The sequence below is a fragment of the Poecilia reticulata genome, linkage group LG23, assembly GCF_000633615.1.
Source record: "Poecilia reticulata strain Guanapo linkage group LG23, Guppy_female_1.0+MT, whole genome shotgun sequence".
In the NCBI taxonomy this organism is placed as follows: domain Eukaryota; kingdom Metazoa; phylum Chordata; class Actinopteri; order Cyprinodontiformes; family Poeciliidae; genus Poecilia; species Poecilia reticulata.
In genome coordinates this window covers 16,894,084-16,913,214 of record NC_024353.1, presented here as the reverse complement: position 1 = coordinate 16,913,214, position 19,131 = coordinate 16,894,084, and the positions used below count along the sequence as shown (strand labels likewise).

The following is a 19,131-nucleotide window of genomic DNA, read 5'->3' as shown; positions in this document are numbered from 1 at the left end:
CACACACACACACACACACACACACACACACACACACACACACACACACACCAGCGGCCAGTCCAGGTCTGAAACCCGTCAAAAGCCCCGCTGGATCCTCACATCGCCTGTCAGCATGCGGAGCGCTTGTTTTCCCCGGGACGTTTGTTTGTTTATCCTCCTCATAAATACTTGCAGGGTGATGGGGAATGTCGGACTCGCAGGTAAGAAGCTCCCGTTTCTCCTCTCCCGTATCACTCCGTCTCGGATCCCCACTAAGACTTTGTGCTTTTCGGCGGCTTCTTCCCCTTTTACCGGTTTCTTTTTTTCTCTTTCCTCTAAAGGAGGAAATGATGGGAATGTGAGTGTCAAACTGCGGGACATATTCCAACAGGATAAACTTCTAAAAAAAAACAACAACAACAACAAAAAATAAAATAAAAAATAAATAAAAAATCCCAAAGTCCTGATAGAGCTGGTGAAACTTTCCGTTATTACGTGCTGGAATATCAAGTTGACATTCTGTTTTGGCTGTAAGGTTCAGTCAGGATGGATGCAGAAACGTAAAACTGAGCGGAACATATTTTGTAAATAATTTGGCCATGTGACAAAAAAAAGGGCGACTAAATGATGGCGTTTTGATCAAATTTCAGCTCTGTATCTCCGACTTTTCTGAAGTTGTTTGCTGCGCCCCTGCTCCAATCGGAAACCGCAGCTTGATCCCTGGGTTAAGCGCTGTTCTGCTTTCATTCCTGTTTTTCTGTATTACTGCGTCCAGAGCCGGGCGAACCCTCTGTGGGGCCCTGGGCAGGATTGGATTTAATAAGCACCCAGCAGATATGACCCTAAATTTCTTTCTTTTTTTTTTTTTTTGGTTGTTTCTTATTTGCCTAAATTAATTGCAATATACTTTGATCTAAATGAGAAGCCTCGAGTAGCTGGGGGCCATTTGAGGCCCTCAGAATGACTTAAGAATGACAAATTAAGAATAGAAATGTATTTTAATAAGTGTGGGGCCCTTTTTACATGAATTACAAATAATTCTTTCTACAAAAATCAGGCTGCCTTGTTTCTTTCATGAAAATATTCCATCTTTAGTTTATTGTTTAACATGTAAAAAGTAAAATAAATAAGTAAATAAATAAATTAATTAATAGAATTATTACAAAAAATCAGCCTGTAAGCTCTGGCCAGCTTCTCCATAGCATGATGCTCCCATCACCATGTTTCAGAGCGAGCTTTCTGTCATATAAGACCACTAAAAATGGTGACATGAAATATGTTTTTGTAATTAACTTGGTCATGAAAAAAAAGGAGAGGGGGAACATAGTTTATAATAAAAGCAACAACAAAAAAAAGGACTATTTCATAGCATGTTTTGTACTTGTTTCGTCAAAAAAAAAAAAAAAGAAATTGTAAATTAATTGTGGCAGCAGATTTATTTCCCTGATTTTTTTGCTGAGGGGCAGTGAAATCTAGATGTGAAGCTTTTCACTATAGATCAGGTAGAGCTGGGAAAGAAAGAGTCACTTTAACTCTTTATTGACGATGTGTTTACAATTACAGTTGGCATAAAATGTGATTCCAGACACAATCAGCAGAAATGATTCAAGTGGGAACTTCATGAGTTCAAACCAATCAATACATAAACACATTTCTCTGTTCTGGGTTTACATCCCAGTGCCTTCTGACGCACTTCCACTTGTTCCTCATCTCCCTTCAGTACGTTGTCTGGGATTTCTCCTATTGAGCTTGATTTCTCCAGTGGAATTTTTTTTCCAGCGGGCCAATCAGCGAACAGATGACGTTGATTTTCTGCTCTACTTAATTGTAGTCCGTCTGTAGTTTTAGCGATGGCAGTGGAGGAAGTGAAGGAAGTCATTCAGTCTGAGTTGGTCACAGTACCAAATATTGAATTAACATCAACAGTCGCCTGGTTTGGCTTGGCCCTTGTCTCTTTGTAGTGGAGTTCGGTTGTGTACAGCGGAGGCAACTTGTGCTAAACTGTGTAGAGTCAAATTGGTGTGTCACATATGTCACGGCCAAATGTTAGAGATTGACTAAAATTAAAACTTCAACAGAGCTAGTGCCTCCAGGAAGCAATTGTTGCTCAAAAACTAAGAGTACAAACCCTCTGGGTGAAGCAAGCAGCATAGAACAAGTTCGTTTTTTACCAGGATATGGCTAAAGTCTGACTTAAACTGCTTTTAAGGTAAGTGTTATGTACATGTTTAGGGTTAGACACAGAACTGGGTTACAAAAAGTGAACCGGAGTCAAGCCAGTGTCAATAATAATTGATGTGTGTGTGTGGGCGTGTGTGTATATGTGTGTGTAAATGTTGGTTTTGGAAGTGGTAGGAAGCAGTGGGTTGGAACTGGTGCTGTCATAAGTCCCAGGAGAAGCAGGCAGCAGGGGCCCAGTATCGACCCTGCAGCAGGAGCAGCACATTGTTCTGGGTGGAGAGTCATTATGGAGACAATCTGCCACCACAGCAGGCTGACAAGGGGGGGGCTGGATGTCCCCAACCCCTAAACACACAGGAGACTTGTTGCTACTTGGTCCTTCCATTTCACACTTCCCTTTTCTCACTCACTTATTGTTTTTCTATTGTTATTACTTGTAAGGGTCAGACGTTTGGGGGAAAGGTTTACGGACTGACTCACTGGATAGCACGAACCAAAACGTCTATATGTGATTTGCGTTGGTAATGAAGCGTCCTTCCATCGCTAGACTTAAGACCAGATGAGACCAGCTCCTCTATCAATAACCTGATCAATTGAGGAGCCCTAAAGCCGCCTGTCTGCCGTGTCCTCAGCTGCCAGATCTTGGCTTGTGCAGAATAGTCTGGGCCTTAGTGAACACTCATGGGAGGGAAGACAGAGAATAAGAATCAGTCAAAGTTGCAAATCAGTTCACATTGAGGCTGGAAGACCCAGCTGACCTGGTGTTAAACATTTTTCTTTAAAGTGCTGTAATCTTTTTTTCCCAGGAAGTTGTGAAATGCTCAGCAGGCTCTTCTGCTGCTTTGATTTCACAACCTGAGGAAAATGAAATTTCTATTTTGCCACCGATGTTAGTTTGAGTTTTTCTAGTTAGTGCTGAATCTGACGATTAGTTTGTTTGAGGGCTGTTCTAAATGATTATTTCAGTAAGTGAGTAATCTATCCTTTATTCTACTGATTAATCAGTTAACCGAATAAAAAACTGAGCGTTTCTGCAGTAAGCCAGTGAAAGAGAAAGTGCTAGTAAAATCGATTCAGTTCGTTTATTTAATATTAAGAAAAAATGTAAGAAAAAAATGATTGCTAAAAATTCAGGCTGAAACAATTAATTTGATGAATCTTGATTAATCTTGATGAATCGATTATTAAAATAGTCTTCAAATAATTTAATCAATTGATCATTAACTGTACTATACAGATTCCAAAAAAGGCAATTCGCTGAAAAAACAACATATTCAGGCCAAAACTGTACAAAAAATATATATATTTTGCATTTCCGATAAAAACACATTTATCTGTAAAAGTGTTTTACACAAAACTCCTCAAGTGTTTTAGCTTCACTGGGTTCAAATTCACTAGAGGAATGCAAAATTATCGCATTTTAGGCAAAAAGGAATTGAGTTGTTGGTTAATACGTCTCTAATATTACATATAAAAAAAGCTTACGTGATTAAATTAAATATCTGCAGAATGTGCCAAATGTTTTATCTGAATAATTGGTTACAAAAATAATTGTTAGTTGCAGCCCTACTTACAATTCAGTCCTATTCAGATCACTTTTCGTCCCAAGTTTGAAGTATGACTTTTTTTTTTTTTTTTGCAAAAACAGATAAGAAATAAAACATTTCACAAAAACCTTTTTTAAAATGAAACAGCTCAAACTTATATTGAGCCTTTTATATTACACTTCACTTTCAGTTCCAAGTTTGAAGCATCAATAAGCTTTTTCACATATAACCTATTTTCTTTTCATTTAAGCAGTAAGGCTTAAATGGGCAGTTTAGTTCTGACCATGTCATGTTAATAAAAATCATGACTCTTCCTGGTCTCTGTTGGGTGTTTGAGAGATCTTCTGTTCTTAATGCACTTTGCCATTTATGAAATATCACAAAACATGACAAAAAAAAAAAAAAAAAATCAGTGGGGAGATTATTATGATGTTGGCAGTAGATCTGACTCGAACTGTACCAAAAACACCAATATCTACAGGTCAGCAGAGAATTTGAAAGAAGAGGGCCACACTGACCTTTTGCCAAGGTGGAAACTCGTGGCGCCCTCACCGGGCTGGCAGCGCTCCACGATGCTTCAGGCAGAGCGGAGGCTTTTCATGACCTTCATGTCAAGATACATAGAGCCATGGTCAGAAAACGTGTGCTGGGAATCACTGTGTGGACACGCAACAAGAATAATGGCTGACTGGACACCTTCACTCCTAAAAAGAGTTTGGAAGTAGTTTAAAAAAAAACATCTTCAAAATTATCCATTTCTTTCACAAAGCAAATCTTCCTGAATAAAATCATTTTCATTTTGTCTTGCCTTCAAATTCATTTATTAAGCTTCAGCAATATTGGATGAAATTCTCAAAGGTTCAGGTTCCATGATGAATAAGCTGAAATGAAAAACGGTTTCAGTGTTTCTTTAAAAAAATAGAAGGAAACTCATCATCGCTGATTCAATGCATCAATGGAGTTAGAGGGTCAAAATATATTAATTTTTTCATTTTCTTTACTTGAGAATTTAGCGGCAGAGGAAACGTAAAGACTGTTGGAGTCCTGAGAAGCAAACAAACTAATATACAGACCCATTCAATAAATTAGAATATTAAAAATGATTTAATTTAGGAACTTTATCAATTACTGAACCACATTATATAGATTAATAACATCCAGATGGATGTGTGGAATCCTTCATATCTGTTAATTATGGTGATTCTTCCAGTTACAGCTCATAAAAACATTTAAAGGATATTACTTAACAATGATATTAACAATAACTAACTAAATAATGATGAAATGATGTAATATTTACCTAATGTTACATTTGATAAATCAATTAAAAAACAACTATTTTGAAAAACAGAAATGTGGACTTAATGAAAATACTGTTTAACTCCTGGTTAAAGGTTGTCTTCAGACAAGGAGCCTCATTGGAACATATATTCTAATTTATTGGCTATTACTGCCTGGTTTACAAACCTGAACATTTTTTTTCACACTTTAATCCATAACTAAGGTGAGCCACAGCTGCAGTGCCAACAGGATGCTGTCCTGTAAGCCATCATGTAAAATCTTCTGCAAGTTTCTGCAAGAAATATTTTATCAGCTGCCCCTCCGACCGCACCGCTGTCCTTTGGAGCTTCTCATTTTGGTGCAGATGACGATCCAGCCCGTCGGAGCGGAGTGCCATTAGTCATACTGAAACACTGTGAGCCCACTGAATCCTCAGTGACTCGGCTCTAATGAGGTATTGATGTTTGCTGCTTGTGCAGATGCAGACGAGTGTGCGGAAGGTTCAGACGACTGCCACATCGACGCCCTCTGCCAGAACACGCCCAACTCTTACAACTGCATCTGCAAGCCGGGCTACACTGGAGACGGGAAGCAGTGTGAGGGTAAGTTCCTGTCACCTAACGCTTCCTGGGGCTCACTGACGAACAGGCCAATGTCATTTCTGCTCAAACGTGGTTGCAACACGCCAGTTTTTTACATTTTCATGACCTAAAAACTACATCAGCATTGTCCTGGTCAAACAGATTATTACTAGAACAGCTGGCTGGAAAGTTGAGACTAAAGCTTCTTTCATCAGACTAAAGAAGGATGGAGCCTCTGTTCCCCTTTGACCGTCTGTGTCGCCGTTGCATTAGGGCTAAAAATCTTATCACGATGTAAACATTTCATATCAGTCTGTATCGGTAATTATTAATATTGATAATTATTGATCAGTATTTTTATTTTAAATAGTGGAAATACAGCCAAACTAGTGGCATGGCCTTTCCTGTTTTAGCCACAACTTTCTCTTTTTTATTTCTAAGTATTTACGAGACGAAACATGGAACTGCTGCTCCACATGTTAGTCAACAGCTTGTTGCTAGGTAACAAAAGAGTGAGTGGATTAGTGGATGCTGCCCACCTTGAGGTTGAGAGGTGAGGGGTGTGAGAAGTTGAGCAGCTCAAGCCTTTCCTCTACCTACATCTCCCACAATGCTGTGCGGTTCTTAATCAGAGTTCAGTGAATATTCTACATACTGAATATTGCCTAACATAACACATATTATCTATTGATATTGATAGCAATATATATTGTTATTGACTTACGATCCAGCCGTAATGTGCATTTAAACTGGTTATTCAGTCACAGAGACAACTTGACCAATAACTATAAACAGTAGAAGAAGAACTACAATAGGACAGAGAGGCTGATGCCTGCACTGCTCTGGTTTAGAATATTCACCTGCATTTTACTTCCTGTCAGTTTCAGTTAATGAGGGAAAGTGATGGGTTGTTTTACTGAGCTGCAGTGTTCTATTGTGTACGTCTGGGTGTGTGTGTATGTGTGTGTGTTGGGGTATGTCTACCTGCTTTGCACATGCAGAAGCTGCATTATTTGTCCATTCTTCCTTGAAAAATGTCTGAACCTCGGTCAGACTGGATAGAGAGTGTCTGCGAATGACAATTTCCAAGTATTGCCTCACACTTTCAAGTGGATTTAGGCACATTAACACACGCTGATACATGGTAGTCTATGTCCTCTAGATTTTAGATGCCTGTCTGCTTCAAGAACATGATAAAAACAGCTGACTTGCCATTTCAGCATCTTATCAAGTACTGCAGTTTTCTGGTAAGGAGTAATTTAATGCAGGTGTGTTGGAACAGGGATACATCTAGAGTTCGGGTCGTCCTGTGTAAGGCCTGTCTCTAATGGCTTTCTCGACACCATTCTTTAATAAAGGTGGAGTTCCTTCCCTCGAGCACTGAATGTCTGTAGCTCCTCCAGAGCTACCATGAGGTCATTCATGTTAAAAGTCTCCCTAAACCTTGAAGGGAAATCTATCTGGGTCTTTTCTAACTAAATTTGAACTTCTGAACCGCCATCCCAAAAGGTAGAAAAACAACACAGCACTTCACCAAATGAACTCCATACCCAGAGTAAAACTGACTGCTTGAAAACTGGAGAGAGAATTTTATTTTTCAACATAATCAGATATCTGAATAATCAAATGAATGACTTCATCTGAGGAAAATGAATGTTTTGGAAACGATGATCTGTGAGGTCAGCTGACCGGGTCCTCACAGTCTTTATAGATTTGCAGAATGTTTGCGTGATCGAGGAGTCAAATATTATAATGTCACAATTGAGTGCATCTGATTTATGTTAAGTTAAATGTTCAATTAAAAAGAAAATGTTTCCATTGGATTAACACTTAGTGAGGACCACAGTATGTTTCCATGTATTTGTTTTATAAGTGAAATCTTAAACGGGGTGTAGCTGAACATAGTAATGTGTGTTTGGTCGATTAGTTTCTTGTTTTGACTGTTTTCTTGGAAGTAAATCTTAGAGTTTTGGAAAGTCTGTTTGTTTTGGTGAAAATGGTGCCACGTAGCAAAATGCACTGTTGGTTTGAACAGCATAGTGGAGCATGAACAACTTTCCAAATCCTTTCTGCTAAATGCCAAACACCAAGCTTTGGTGGAGGCAGTGTGATGATGTGGGGTGAAATGTTCCTCAGTAGAAATGCAAGGCTTTTCATCAATCCAATATGGAAGGCCTCATGGCTTTATCTCAAATAAAGCTACACAGAAATTGCTTGAAGACAACAAGGTCTTATCTAACAAGGTCAACATCAAGGTCAAAGCCCAAGGTCTGGGCTTTGACTGGAGTGGCCCAGTCAAAGCCCAGACCTTCATCCCATAGAGAATTTGTGACTGTACTTGATAAAGGGTTGTTCAAAACTGATCCTCACACAACTTGTCAGAGTCTGAAGAGTTTAGCAGGAAGAATGGAGGAAAGGTGCAGCATCCAGATGAGCTTCCTGACTGAGACCGATCCACAGCCAGAGAGGCAAAGACTAAATAGAGAATTGAAGATTTATTTCAGCCACTTATGTTATGCTTCATATTTTTATTTAATTGTCATTACTGGCATTGACAGAGAAGAGTCAGTTGTCGCTTTCACATTAAAGGGAACAAGAACTTATGAGAGGATAACAAAGGAACAATATGGCCTCCATCTTAAACATGGTGAGATGAGCTGCCTTTCTAGACACTGGCTGCGTTTCCACTGCGAATGTGCACAAAACTTTGTTTATATTCTGCCAAAAACTAAATTTTGCAATTGAGGTGTTTCCATTAAGTAAGAAACGTGATTAAAATCATATGTGAATTAGTTACTTCAAGCAATAAATCATTAGGAAAACATGGTGCGCCATCATCCTCCAACTATTTTCTGTTGCCTTCTTCTTTGTGGTTTTCGCCAGTAGTAAAATGTTGATAATGTGACCCGTGTGACGTGAAAAAAGAGTTTCCATTGCAGTTTTGCTAAGTAAACCAATTTTTATATTTCCAATAAAACCCACCTCATCCTAACCCCAAAAAGTTTTCTAAAAAAATTAGTGTTTTTTTTCCCCTAAATTGACGTGTTTCTATTAAGTGAATTTACTTTTGCAATGTCAACTTATGCAATCATACAGTCAGTGGAAATGCAGCTACTGCTCACGTCGTACCTCCATATGTGTGTTTGCATTTATGTGTCTGAGGGGGAGAGGATGAGTCTGAGTGTCTCATTAAATCCCGGGTCCACATCCACTGCCTGGATAATCAGTGCGTGTGGGGGTCAGGCTTCACCACATACCTGATCCTGTTGGTCTCTTTACGACACACTGAGATCAATCAGAACCCACCACTCCCCCATCCCCGTAATGAAGCAACAGCTCCTGACAGAGACTCCAAATTGAGACAGATGGTGGACGGGAGGACACCCCCTCACCCCCGTTGATTAGATATGAAGGCTGTAATTGGCTGACTGTGTTTTCCATCAACAGGCATTATTGGCCGTTTCACTAGCCGGTGCCATTATCGGCTCTGCTATTCCTGGAAGCACCTGAAAGCAGCCGAGCTGCTGCACTCCCTCTCTGCATCCCTCAGATCGTCTCTGGTTCTGTGTTATCAGCGTCGGCCCATATCAGCAAACAGTCACTCAGCGCTCTAGGAAAATATGCGCAAGAGACTGGATCAAACCAAGAATGCCTCTCCCATCTTTATTATTCACTTCACAGAAATGAGATCACTCTTTTTATGTGAAATATTAGCAGAACTGCAAAAACAGGAGAGTCTGACTGTGTGATAATGTTTTGTACAGTGGTGCATGTGATGTGTACAATGATCTGATTTCTACTGCTTGTGTTCACAATCAGAAATCTAACGACTGTCAAACACTTTTAATCCTTTCACTTATTTATATATTATTTTATTAGCTAGTAATAAAATAATAAACAAACACCCCATAAAATTTTTACATAGTCATATTACATGTCACACATTGTATGTTATTGAGACATTAGACCCATTCAAATGTTATTAAAATGATCCTTTACTTCAGTAGCTCATTTCACTAAGTGAAACAATGCAGCAGGTACAAGAAATGTTGAATGCATCATTTTTCATTGTAAACATATATCACACTCTGACAGAAATAACTACATAATTCTTAAATGAAAGGAAAGTTCAAGTACAGCATCTCCACAGCATAATGCTGCCACCCTTGTGTTTCGCTGTGAGATGATGATGCATAATGTAAGTTGTATTTTATTTTAACAGGTGAAAAAGTTCAGTTTTGATTTTGGTTGCTTTACTTGGAGTGTGTGGGTTTGATTTGGGCAACACTAATGGGATCAAAGGCAACGTCGAGGCCGTCTTTTTCTACGAGTGTAAAAATCACCCGACATCATGACCTTATGAGTACTTGGAGCCTGAGTAAGATAAGAAATCTGAGAATTGACTTAAAAAGCAGGTCAAGGATCTGGCAAATGATTTTTTATGCTTTGCAATTTAAGTGGCAAGAACTAAGAGTTGCAGTGCATCCAGGAAGCATTCACTCAGCTTCACTTTTTCCACATATTGTTATACAGTGAACACAAGCAGTCTTATTCCAAATAAGCTCGTAAACTAAAATCATTTCTTTCCTCATCCATCCATCCATTTTCTTACACCCTTGTCCCTTAGTGGGGTCAGCAGGGGTGCTGCTGCCTCTCCAGCTAACGTTCCGGGCGAGAGGCGGGGTCACCCTGGACAGGTCGCCAGTCTGTTGCAGGGCAACACAGAGACACACAGGACACACAATCATGCACACACACACTCACACCTAGGGACAATTTAGACAGACCAATTAACCTAACAATCATGTTTTTGGACTGTGGGAGGAAACCGGAGTACCCGGAGAAAACCCACTATGCACAGGGAGAACATGCAAACTCCATGCAGAAAGAACGGGGCCGGGAATCGAACCCAGAACCTTCTTGCTGCAAGGCAACAGCTCTACTAACTGCTCCACTGTGCAGCCTCTTTCCTCATCCTTCTACACACAAACACATAATGACATTGTGGAAAAGAGCGTTTTGCAAATTTTTTTTTGGTTTCAAAAGGAGAAACCAAAAAAAAAAAAAACTTCATTTAGATAAGCAGATAAGTACTCAAAAGCTTTGCTTAATGTCTTGTTGATGCAATTTTGGCAGCAATTGCAGACTTAAATCTGAAACATTTGGAAGGATGCCTGTTATTTCTCCTCCACAGCTAGTATTTCAATTCAATTTTGAACTATTGGACACCAAATGTAGTTTAGATTTCATTAAAAAACAGTGAGATACATTTATTTTATATTGACTGGAAACAAAGAATCTGATGCCAACTTTAAAGCTGGCTACACTACAAATTCAGATACATCATTCTTTATAAAAAAGACAAAGAAGATAATTTTCTGAGGTCCAATAAACATTGCTGTTTTTTAATTTAGAGTGAAAATTCTTGAAACCAGACTGTGATATGAACCTGAACTGAACAGAAAACCTGTTTTAGGGTTGATCACACTTTAATTTAGGGCAGCTCAACTGACTGCCATGTGGGATGATAACTGAGTAGATGGTCAGCTCTCAGTCAGGTCAGTCTCTAGATGCTGTACACATTAGATGTCTAGTCACAGGGCTGTTTTAAAAGAAAGAAGAATGAGCCGGGACCTGGTAGTTACTATCACATCTTCACTAGATGAGCTGCAATATCTACACACATCTTGAGCGAATAACATCTAAGTACAGTACTCTGTGTGCCTGCCACTGTTTTACAGTCTGTAATACATTTTATTATGTTTTTTGACAAATAGAACTCTGGTCTTCATCTCCAGGAAGATATTCTGTCAGTTTTACGCTTTAATCTGTGTCTCTCTGTTATGAGCACCTTGGCAGCTTGAGACTGGAACTCTGGTTAGAAACGAGGATTCATGCTTAACGGCTCATGTTGTTTTTTTTATAATAACAAAAGAAACTTGTCAAAAGAAAGTGTCCCATTGTCAAAGCACAGCATCACCTGTCGAACAACACTCTCAATGAAAACGTATCGTTTCCATGCTTTGATAAAGCACAAGTATTTAAATAGTGCAACCAACTATTCTCTCTATTTTTAGCTCTCAACAAAAGAAGAATCCTTTTCTGGTAATTGATATTATTACTGCAATTTTCAAACATCATAGAACCAGCAGATGGATGGTGTTGCAACCATGACGTTGTAAGATGGAAGCACTCAACTCTACAACATGAGTAAAAATACTGATACTCATAGTCAAATCAAAAATTTACTCCAGTTAAAGTACAAAAGTACTCACTTTTCAAAACACTTCTATATTCAAACCTGGATGCAATTAAAAATACTCAAGTATTTAAAAGTATAAATTATATTTTCTGATGTAATTACTGTTTTATTTTCCGAGTGCTTTTACAGATCAGATCATGTAGACATGTAGAAGCACTCTGCTACAAAAAATGTCTACACGACCTTCAAACAACTGAACATAAAAATGCAATAAAAAATATCTGCTAATTTTGTTTTTTTGTTGTTGAAATCATCCCTCCACTCGCAGTAAGTACTCCAAAAACATACAAACACTGTACTTAAGTACAGTAAAGTAAATGTACCGCCCTACTGCTGGCCATCGGGTCGGGTCATGGAGTGTGGGATGATGGGCCTTGTTGAGCGGTACCATGTAGGATTCCCCTGTTTTGGCTCAGACTGGGGTTGAACAGACTCTGGTGCTAGCAAGCATTCTGGTCTCCATCGTCCCGGTTACAACCCCAGTATTAATGCACCTTTGATCTACATCCCTATAAATACCAATAAGTTAGAAAATGTGCTCTCTGATATGGATTTTTTTGTCAAATTATTTGAAAATAACTGCCTCTAAACCTGCAGAAAGAGAAACCACAACAAACAACATATGCATATACAGTACATACCATCATTGGATAGTACATGGTTCACTGTAATACAGGATGTATCTACTGGCAACCGTAGCCCAACTGAGAGTGTATCTGACAAATGCTTGAACCTGTGTGTGTGTGTGTGTGTGTGTGTGTGAGTGTGCTTGTGTCTACAAGGTTTCTCCATAGGAGTGTTCAATAGTGGGTCTGGTGACCCATACATCCAATAGACCAACCTGAGGACGACACCATGAAGATTTAAGTTGCTAACATTAAGTGGGACCCAAGCACGGATTCCTGGGAGCGCCCCCGCAAGGTCCAAAGCAGACCTTCCCCCAGGCGGCCCCCTCTCTCCAGCAGCCACAATACAGGAGCCCCAGACTCCCCCGGCAACCCTCTACACTGGAGGAGATAATTAATTTTATTTATAAAGCCCTTAATATCTCAAATTGAAATCTCAAAGAGCTCATTCACACAATGATGATGGCAAGCTACTGGTTTGTAGATACAGGCTGACAGAAGCAAGGCTGCAACTTTGTGCCATTGACTCTTCTGACCAACACCAGCAGACGAGATCAGTGAAGTGTCTTGCCCAAGGACACAAACGACGAGGGCAGGCGGACTGGGAATCAAACCAGCGATCCACTCATTTCAAGGCAAACTCCTACCGCTCAGATGCAGCTAAGGACACACCGCCCCTCAGCAGTGGCCTGACAGAGCCAAGGTTCCCAGGCCAACCACCTAGCCCCAGATATCGAGAGGCACCAGCCACCAGAGGGGTGTGTGACGGGGGGGAAGTAGACTGTGATGTGGGATGATAACTGAGTAGATGGTCAGCTCTCAGTCAGGTCAGTCTCTAGATGCTGTACACATTAGATGTCTAGTCACAGGGTTGTTTTAAAAGAAAGAAGAATGAGCCGGGACCTGGTAGTTACTATCACATCTTCACTAGATGAGCTGCAATATCTACACACTACATCTTGAGCGAATAACATCTAAGTACAGTACTCTGTGTGCCTGCCACTGTTTTACAGTCTGTAATACATTTTATTATGTTTTTTGACAAATAGAACTCTGGTCTTCATCTCCAGGAAGATATTCTGTCAGTTTTACGCTTTGATCTGTGTTTCTCTGTTATGAGCACCTTGGCAGCTTGAGACTGGAACTCTGATTAGAAACGAGGATTCATGCTCAACGGCTGACGTTGTTTTTTTATGATACCAAAAGAGACTTCATATCTTGGTGACATGGAGAAAGTGTCCCATTGTCAAAGCACAGCATCACCTACAATTTGACTGTCGAACAAAAGTTTCAATGAAAACGTATCATTTCCATGCACAAACATTTAAATATGGCAAGTAATATCTACAGTTATTCTGTCAACTTTTAGCTCTCAAATAAAGAAGAATTATTATTAGTTAGGGATCTTTCTTGCGTGTGGGAGTCTGTCTTACTCGATCCTGGGCGGTCTTGCTGGGGTGACCATGTTTAAGGTTTGGACTATGGGGAGTGGCAACAGTTACAGGCTATAGAGTTTGGTACTCAGAGTCTGTCTCCTTGTGTCTCTCTGGCCTGTGGGCTGCTGCTTGTGTGCTGTACTGCGACCTACCTCTATGCCGGCCGTATCCCTGCTCTGAGGGGGCGCCTGGTGTCTGTATGTCTGAGGTGAAGCCAGGAGCCGTGTCTAATTGGGTTTTGCTGCTCTTGCGGGCGGAGCGTTGCAAGCTTTTTACCCTTCTCACAATTCTACCAACATCGAAACCTCCAGGTGACAAGTTCTTACAGAGCTACCCTCAAGGCAGTTCAAAGCAGCACTTTGAACTGCCTTGCTGCTGAAAATGTGCTATATAAGTAAAATGACCTTTACCTCTCCATACACACTTCTCAAACACACACACCCATGCAACGAATCCAAATAGCTGACGATCATTCAAGCGCACGTTCCTATTCTGTTAATGTGATCTGTCTACTTTGAGGACAAATGGTCAAGGACACAATTAGTGTCTTAAAAATTTATTTTTGTAGAGTAAAACTGCCTGGGTCCGTGTAGGGCACCAACTTCCCCACACGGTATGCCTGCAATTCTGAGACAAACCAAGTGCAATCGTCTAATAGAAAAAAGGATAAAAGCTGCCTTTGCTGGTTGGTTTGGGCTTTCATTTGTTTGCATGATTTACTGTCATTTTGTGGCCATTGCGAATTTTTATTTGTTGATGTGAGAGATTTAATCTAGGCAGTTCTGCATCATCTAAAGCACCGTGTAAACATATAACACAGACTCATGCCTAAATAAGGGTTGTGTGTCTCCTGAACAGTGAAATCAGATCTGTCGTCTGCTCTAACGGAATGAAAGCTGGAACAAAACATCAATTGCAGATCATGACACATGTGGTTGTCAGGGATGGCCCTCCATAGATCTACCAAAGCATTTGCTGATGATGTTCAACTTTTTGTCAAATGGAGTCAGTGTAGCTGGGGAAACAGCAGAATATGTTTTGACAAACCAAAATGAAGATGTGGGAAGACTTTGTAGCCGCTAGGAATGTTTGTGTAAACATCGTCTGTGGTGATTATTCCACTGGTGGATGTTAGCTGAGGTCCTACATGTTTTGTTGATTAAAATTCACATTTTATGACATTATTCAGACATTAAGTCAAAGATGTATTGCAAAATTATATTGCGTTGGGCTACAAAATAAACAGATGAAAAAATAGAACAGGTAACAGAGAATCATGAAAAATATCTAAGTATAATCAAATTAGTGCTGCCTTGGAGAAGGAAGGTCCTCCATTTGAATCCCAGCCAGGAATCTTTTCTGCATGGAGTTTGCATGTGTCTCCCAGAGCGTCAGTGGGTTCTCTCCAGGTACTCCAGCTTCCTCCCACAGCTCAAAAACCATGACTGTTAGGTTGACTGGTCTCTGTAATTTGTCCTTAGGTCACCTCTCCTTCCATGGAAACTTGAAAAACTCATGGTTTTTGACAAAAGGTTTTTTGCGCTAGGGTGAGGTGCTTATTGTGATAAATTTATCTCATGGATCTGCAATGGAAACATGGTTTAGTCATCATCATATGAGTCACATGATCAACAGCTGGATAGTACTACCGGCAAAAACGATGAAGAAGACGACAGGAAGTAGTAGGAGGATGATGGATTGGTTTTGCTGTCTCCACCGGAGCTCTGATAGCATCGCACTGTTCATAAAATGTATGCATCATTCGAACGTGTTTAATTCTGTCATTTGAAGATAACACTGAGCTGTTGGAGTACGTCCAGTGTTCACATGTGCAGACTACACTGTCTGCATTATGAGGATGTCTGATTCAGTTAAAAGCTGCTGGAAAATGTTCACTTGTGTCAGATTTCCCTAAATTATCATCAGATGTTACAAACCCGTGATAATCTGAAAGGTTTTTACTGAAGCCATGGTGTCCGGTGCTGTGAAAGAATATTTACCTCATTGAAGTTTTGGAATAAGGCAAATTGTGAGCAGGTTCAAGGGGTGTTAATACTTTTGTGAAGGCCAACATGCTTTATTCTGTCTGGAGCCAGTGGAGATACAGTGGCAGATTCTGCTGTGAACTCCAACAGACACAGGTGACACCAACCTGACCTGCTTACCGGAGACCGCTTTAAAAAAATCATCTCAGATTGATGATGAGGGACACAGTATAGGTGAGAGAGGGGGAGGGAGAAGTCTCAGACTTAGTAGGCCATTGTCTGCCTGGCGTCTGCAGCACCGTCATCAGCCAGCCACTCTTCTTACTGGCTGCTTACTGGCACACTTACATAACTCAGCACAGACACCCAGAAATGGATCCAACCCGACTCAGATTGTGTCTGAACACATCTCTGCCTAACTGTTGTCTGCCTGACTTCTCTTTACTCACACCCACTGGGGGTCGGTAAAAATCCACCAGGTGCAACTTTTTGTTATCTCTTAAGTGCGCTTCAAACTATATGTCTTATAAAAATGAGAAAGGCTAATCTGTGGAATAACCAGACATAGAAAAACATAATAAAAACAAGTTCGACATGAAATATGATGTTTTCTCAGGGTATGGGGGGGGGGGGGGGGGTGTAAGGTTTTATGAAAATGTTGAAATATTAAATATAATCAGTGGCATGCACAGACATTTGGGGGACAGGTGGGACCCCCCCCTCAAAAAAATAAAAAATAAATAAATAAACGCATCTTGTGCAGCCAATGGAACTACCAACATATTTTCCCTCCTACATATTATTCTAAATCTCACTTCTAATTTGCATGCAGTCACACATGAAAATAGATACATTTGTCTCTGATCAAACGGATGAGAACAACTGGGTGAATTTGAAACAGAATATTAGAAACGTACATTATAACTGCTGATGGCAAAGAAGGACATGTATGTATTAGTAATGGTTGCATCTTAGTCACCAGCAAATACAGGGTTTTGGGGAAATAGTGCAGATTCTACAGAAGAGTAATTTATTCAGCACGTTCAACTGCACATTGTCCCGAAAAACAAAAACAATCCATCATCCTTCTAGTACTTCCTGTTGTCTTTAATGGAAACATGGAAACATAGCTAGTGATCAGCCGGTAACCAGTTCAGAAGGTCACTCACACGTCTTCTACTGCTACCTTTGACAGCTTTTATATTTTTCATTGCTCAATTGAACAGATAGCTTTATTTGAACAATTTTAGATTTTCCTACATACAAGAAGCACATGTGCAGTTCTTTTCACTGCCTTAGCTTAATTCTTGCAGATTCGTAGATTTGGTTACTGTATTATTGGTTACTGCGTGTGTTGGCCAGATTGCATTTGAACGCTCTGAGGTCCATTTGAGTGATTATTATGGTTGTATTAACATTTCCAGGCATGAATGGGTTTTATCTTTCATGTGACCAGTTTTCAAGGCTCAGCTGTCATTTTCCAGACACATGTTGTTTTTCTCCACTGCTCTGTGAAGTCACTGACAGTAAACTTCACTTCCCCAGATCCTTCTTGCACTTTAAAGCCATGAAGGCTAAAGTTACACTCTGGTCCTGGTCCTCTTATGTCCATCTGAGACTTGGAGCCAGAGAATTGTGAGTGACTGTGATGTACAATTAGTTGTCTGCAATCTTTTTAGAATTGACTGAAATCTATTAGGCAGTGGAGCAGCTGGCAGGAGTCTGTTTTAACTCCATTCCTCTAACTGCGATTAGAATAAAAAAACAAAATGCTCAGCTCTTGTTGACTTGTTCTCCTTTAATGTGCATAATGTAAAAGTAATTTCTCTGGGAAATGTACACAATTAAAAGGAAACAAATCTAAACATTACAACGGATTTAAATTCTAAAGGTGCATGAAACTCGATCGAAATAAAAGCTGAGGCGACTTGGACAAATAAAAACGAGAACTGAACACATTCAGAACATAAAGTCACAACGTAACCTCATAAACATAGTTTGGGTAACATGAACTGCTTTCTCTTTCAGACGTGGATGAATGTACGAATGACTACAACGGGGGCTGTGTCCATGAATGCATCAACATACCTGGGAACTACAGGTGCACCTGCTACGATGGATTCATGCTGGCCCACGATGGACACAACTGTTTAGGTATGAATGGCTTCTGTTGGAACTTGTGGCCTTTCGCCTGGCTTATCGCTTCATGCTGCCAGGTTGACCTTATTTATGAAAATGAGTTTTTCATTTCTAATGCTGAGCTCCCTCTAACTGCGATGTCAGACGTTAATTTATACAAAGCTCCTCTGAGCTCTAACCATAGCATATCAGTCGACTTTAGGTCTCAGCTTTGACTAGGACATTGCAGTATCTCGATTTTCTTCTTTTTCAGACATTTTGTGGTGAGTTTGTTGTTTTGTTTGATTATATTGTTCTGCCTCACTGGAGGGTTTTCGGTAACCCTTTATTTGAAGGGGGGTGAAAAAGACTCATGGCACTGTCATAAACATGACATAACACCTGTCATGAACATGAATAAACCTTTATGAATATTTATGACTGTTGTCATAATCACTCGGTAAATTATGACACTTTTAATACAAAGTTGACATTATTCAAAATGTCTTTGTTATGACAACTTGACATTAACCAAGACATCATTACTGTTTAAATTTTACCTTTAATAACATAAAGTTACCTAATTTGTAAAGTGCAATCAGCAATACCTTTAGAACAAATTTATACCAGTAATGATTTCTTGGTTAATGTCAAGTTGTCATAACAAAGACATTTTGAATAATATTAACTTTGTATTAAAAGTGTCATAATTTACTTAATGACGCTTTATGACAACAGTCATAAATATTCATGAAGGCTTATTTATGTTCATGACAGGTGTTATGTCATGTTTATGACAGTCATGTCAGTCTTATTCACCCCCCTTCAAATAAAGTGTTACCAGGTTTTCTTTACAGCGATTGTGTCCATACTTTTTGCCTCGAGGGCCAAAATTGGATTCAATGGTCTTTTATCAAATTAAAACTCAAAGGAATTAGACAATATTTTAATGGTGTAAAGTAGTTTAATTTTTTGTAGAAAATAAATCTTTTTGCAACAAATGTTGGACAGCGCTCACTCATTTTAGCTGCTATCAGCTATCTATCTATCTATCTCTCTATCTATCTATCTATCTATCTATCTATCTATCTATCTATCTATCTATCTATCTATCTATCTATCTATCTATCTA

The 19,131-nt window shown here is 39.7% G+C and overlaps 1 protein-coding gene across 2 annotated transcripts in view; it reads left to right on the top strand.

Annotated features, from left to right (window-relative positions):
* Positions 1–21: 21 nt before the first annotated feature.
* Positions 22–19,131, top strand: part of scube1 (signal peptide, CUB domain, EGF-like 1) — a 94,327-nt gene continuing 75,217 nt past the window's right edge. For both annotated transcript variants that reach the window (XM_008401501.2, XM_008401500.2), the window contains exons 1-3: positions 22–203; positions 5,471–5,593; positions 17,910–18,035. In XM_008401501.2, the coding sequence (XP_008399723.1) occupies positions 116–203; positions 5,471–5,593; positions 17,910–18,035 (337 nt within the window). In that variant the 5' untranslated portion in view covers positions 22–115. The remainder of the gene's footprint in view (positions 204–5,470; positions 5,594–17,909; positions 18,036–19,131) is intronic.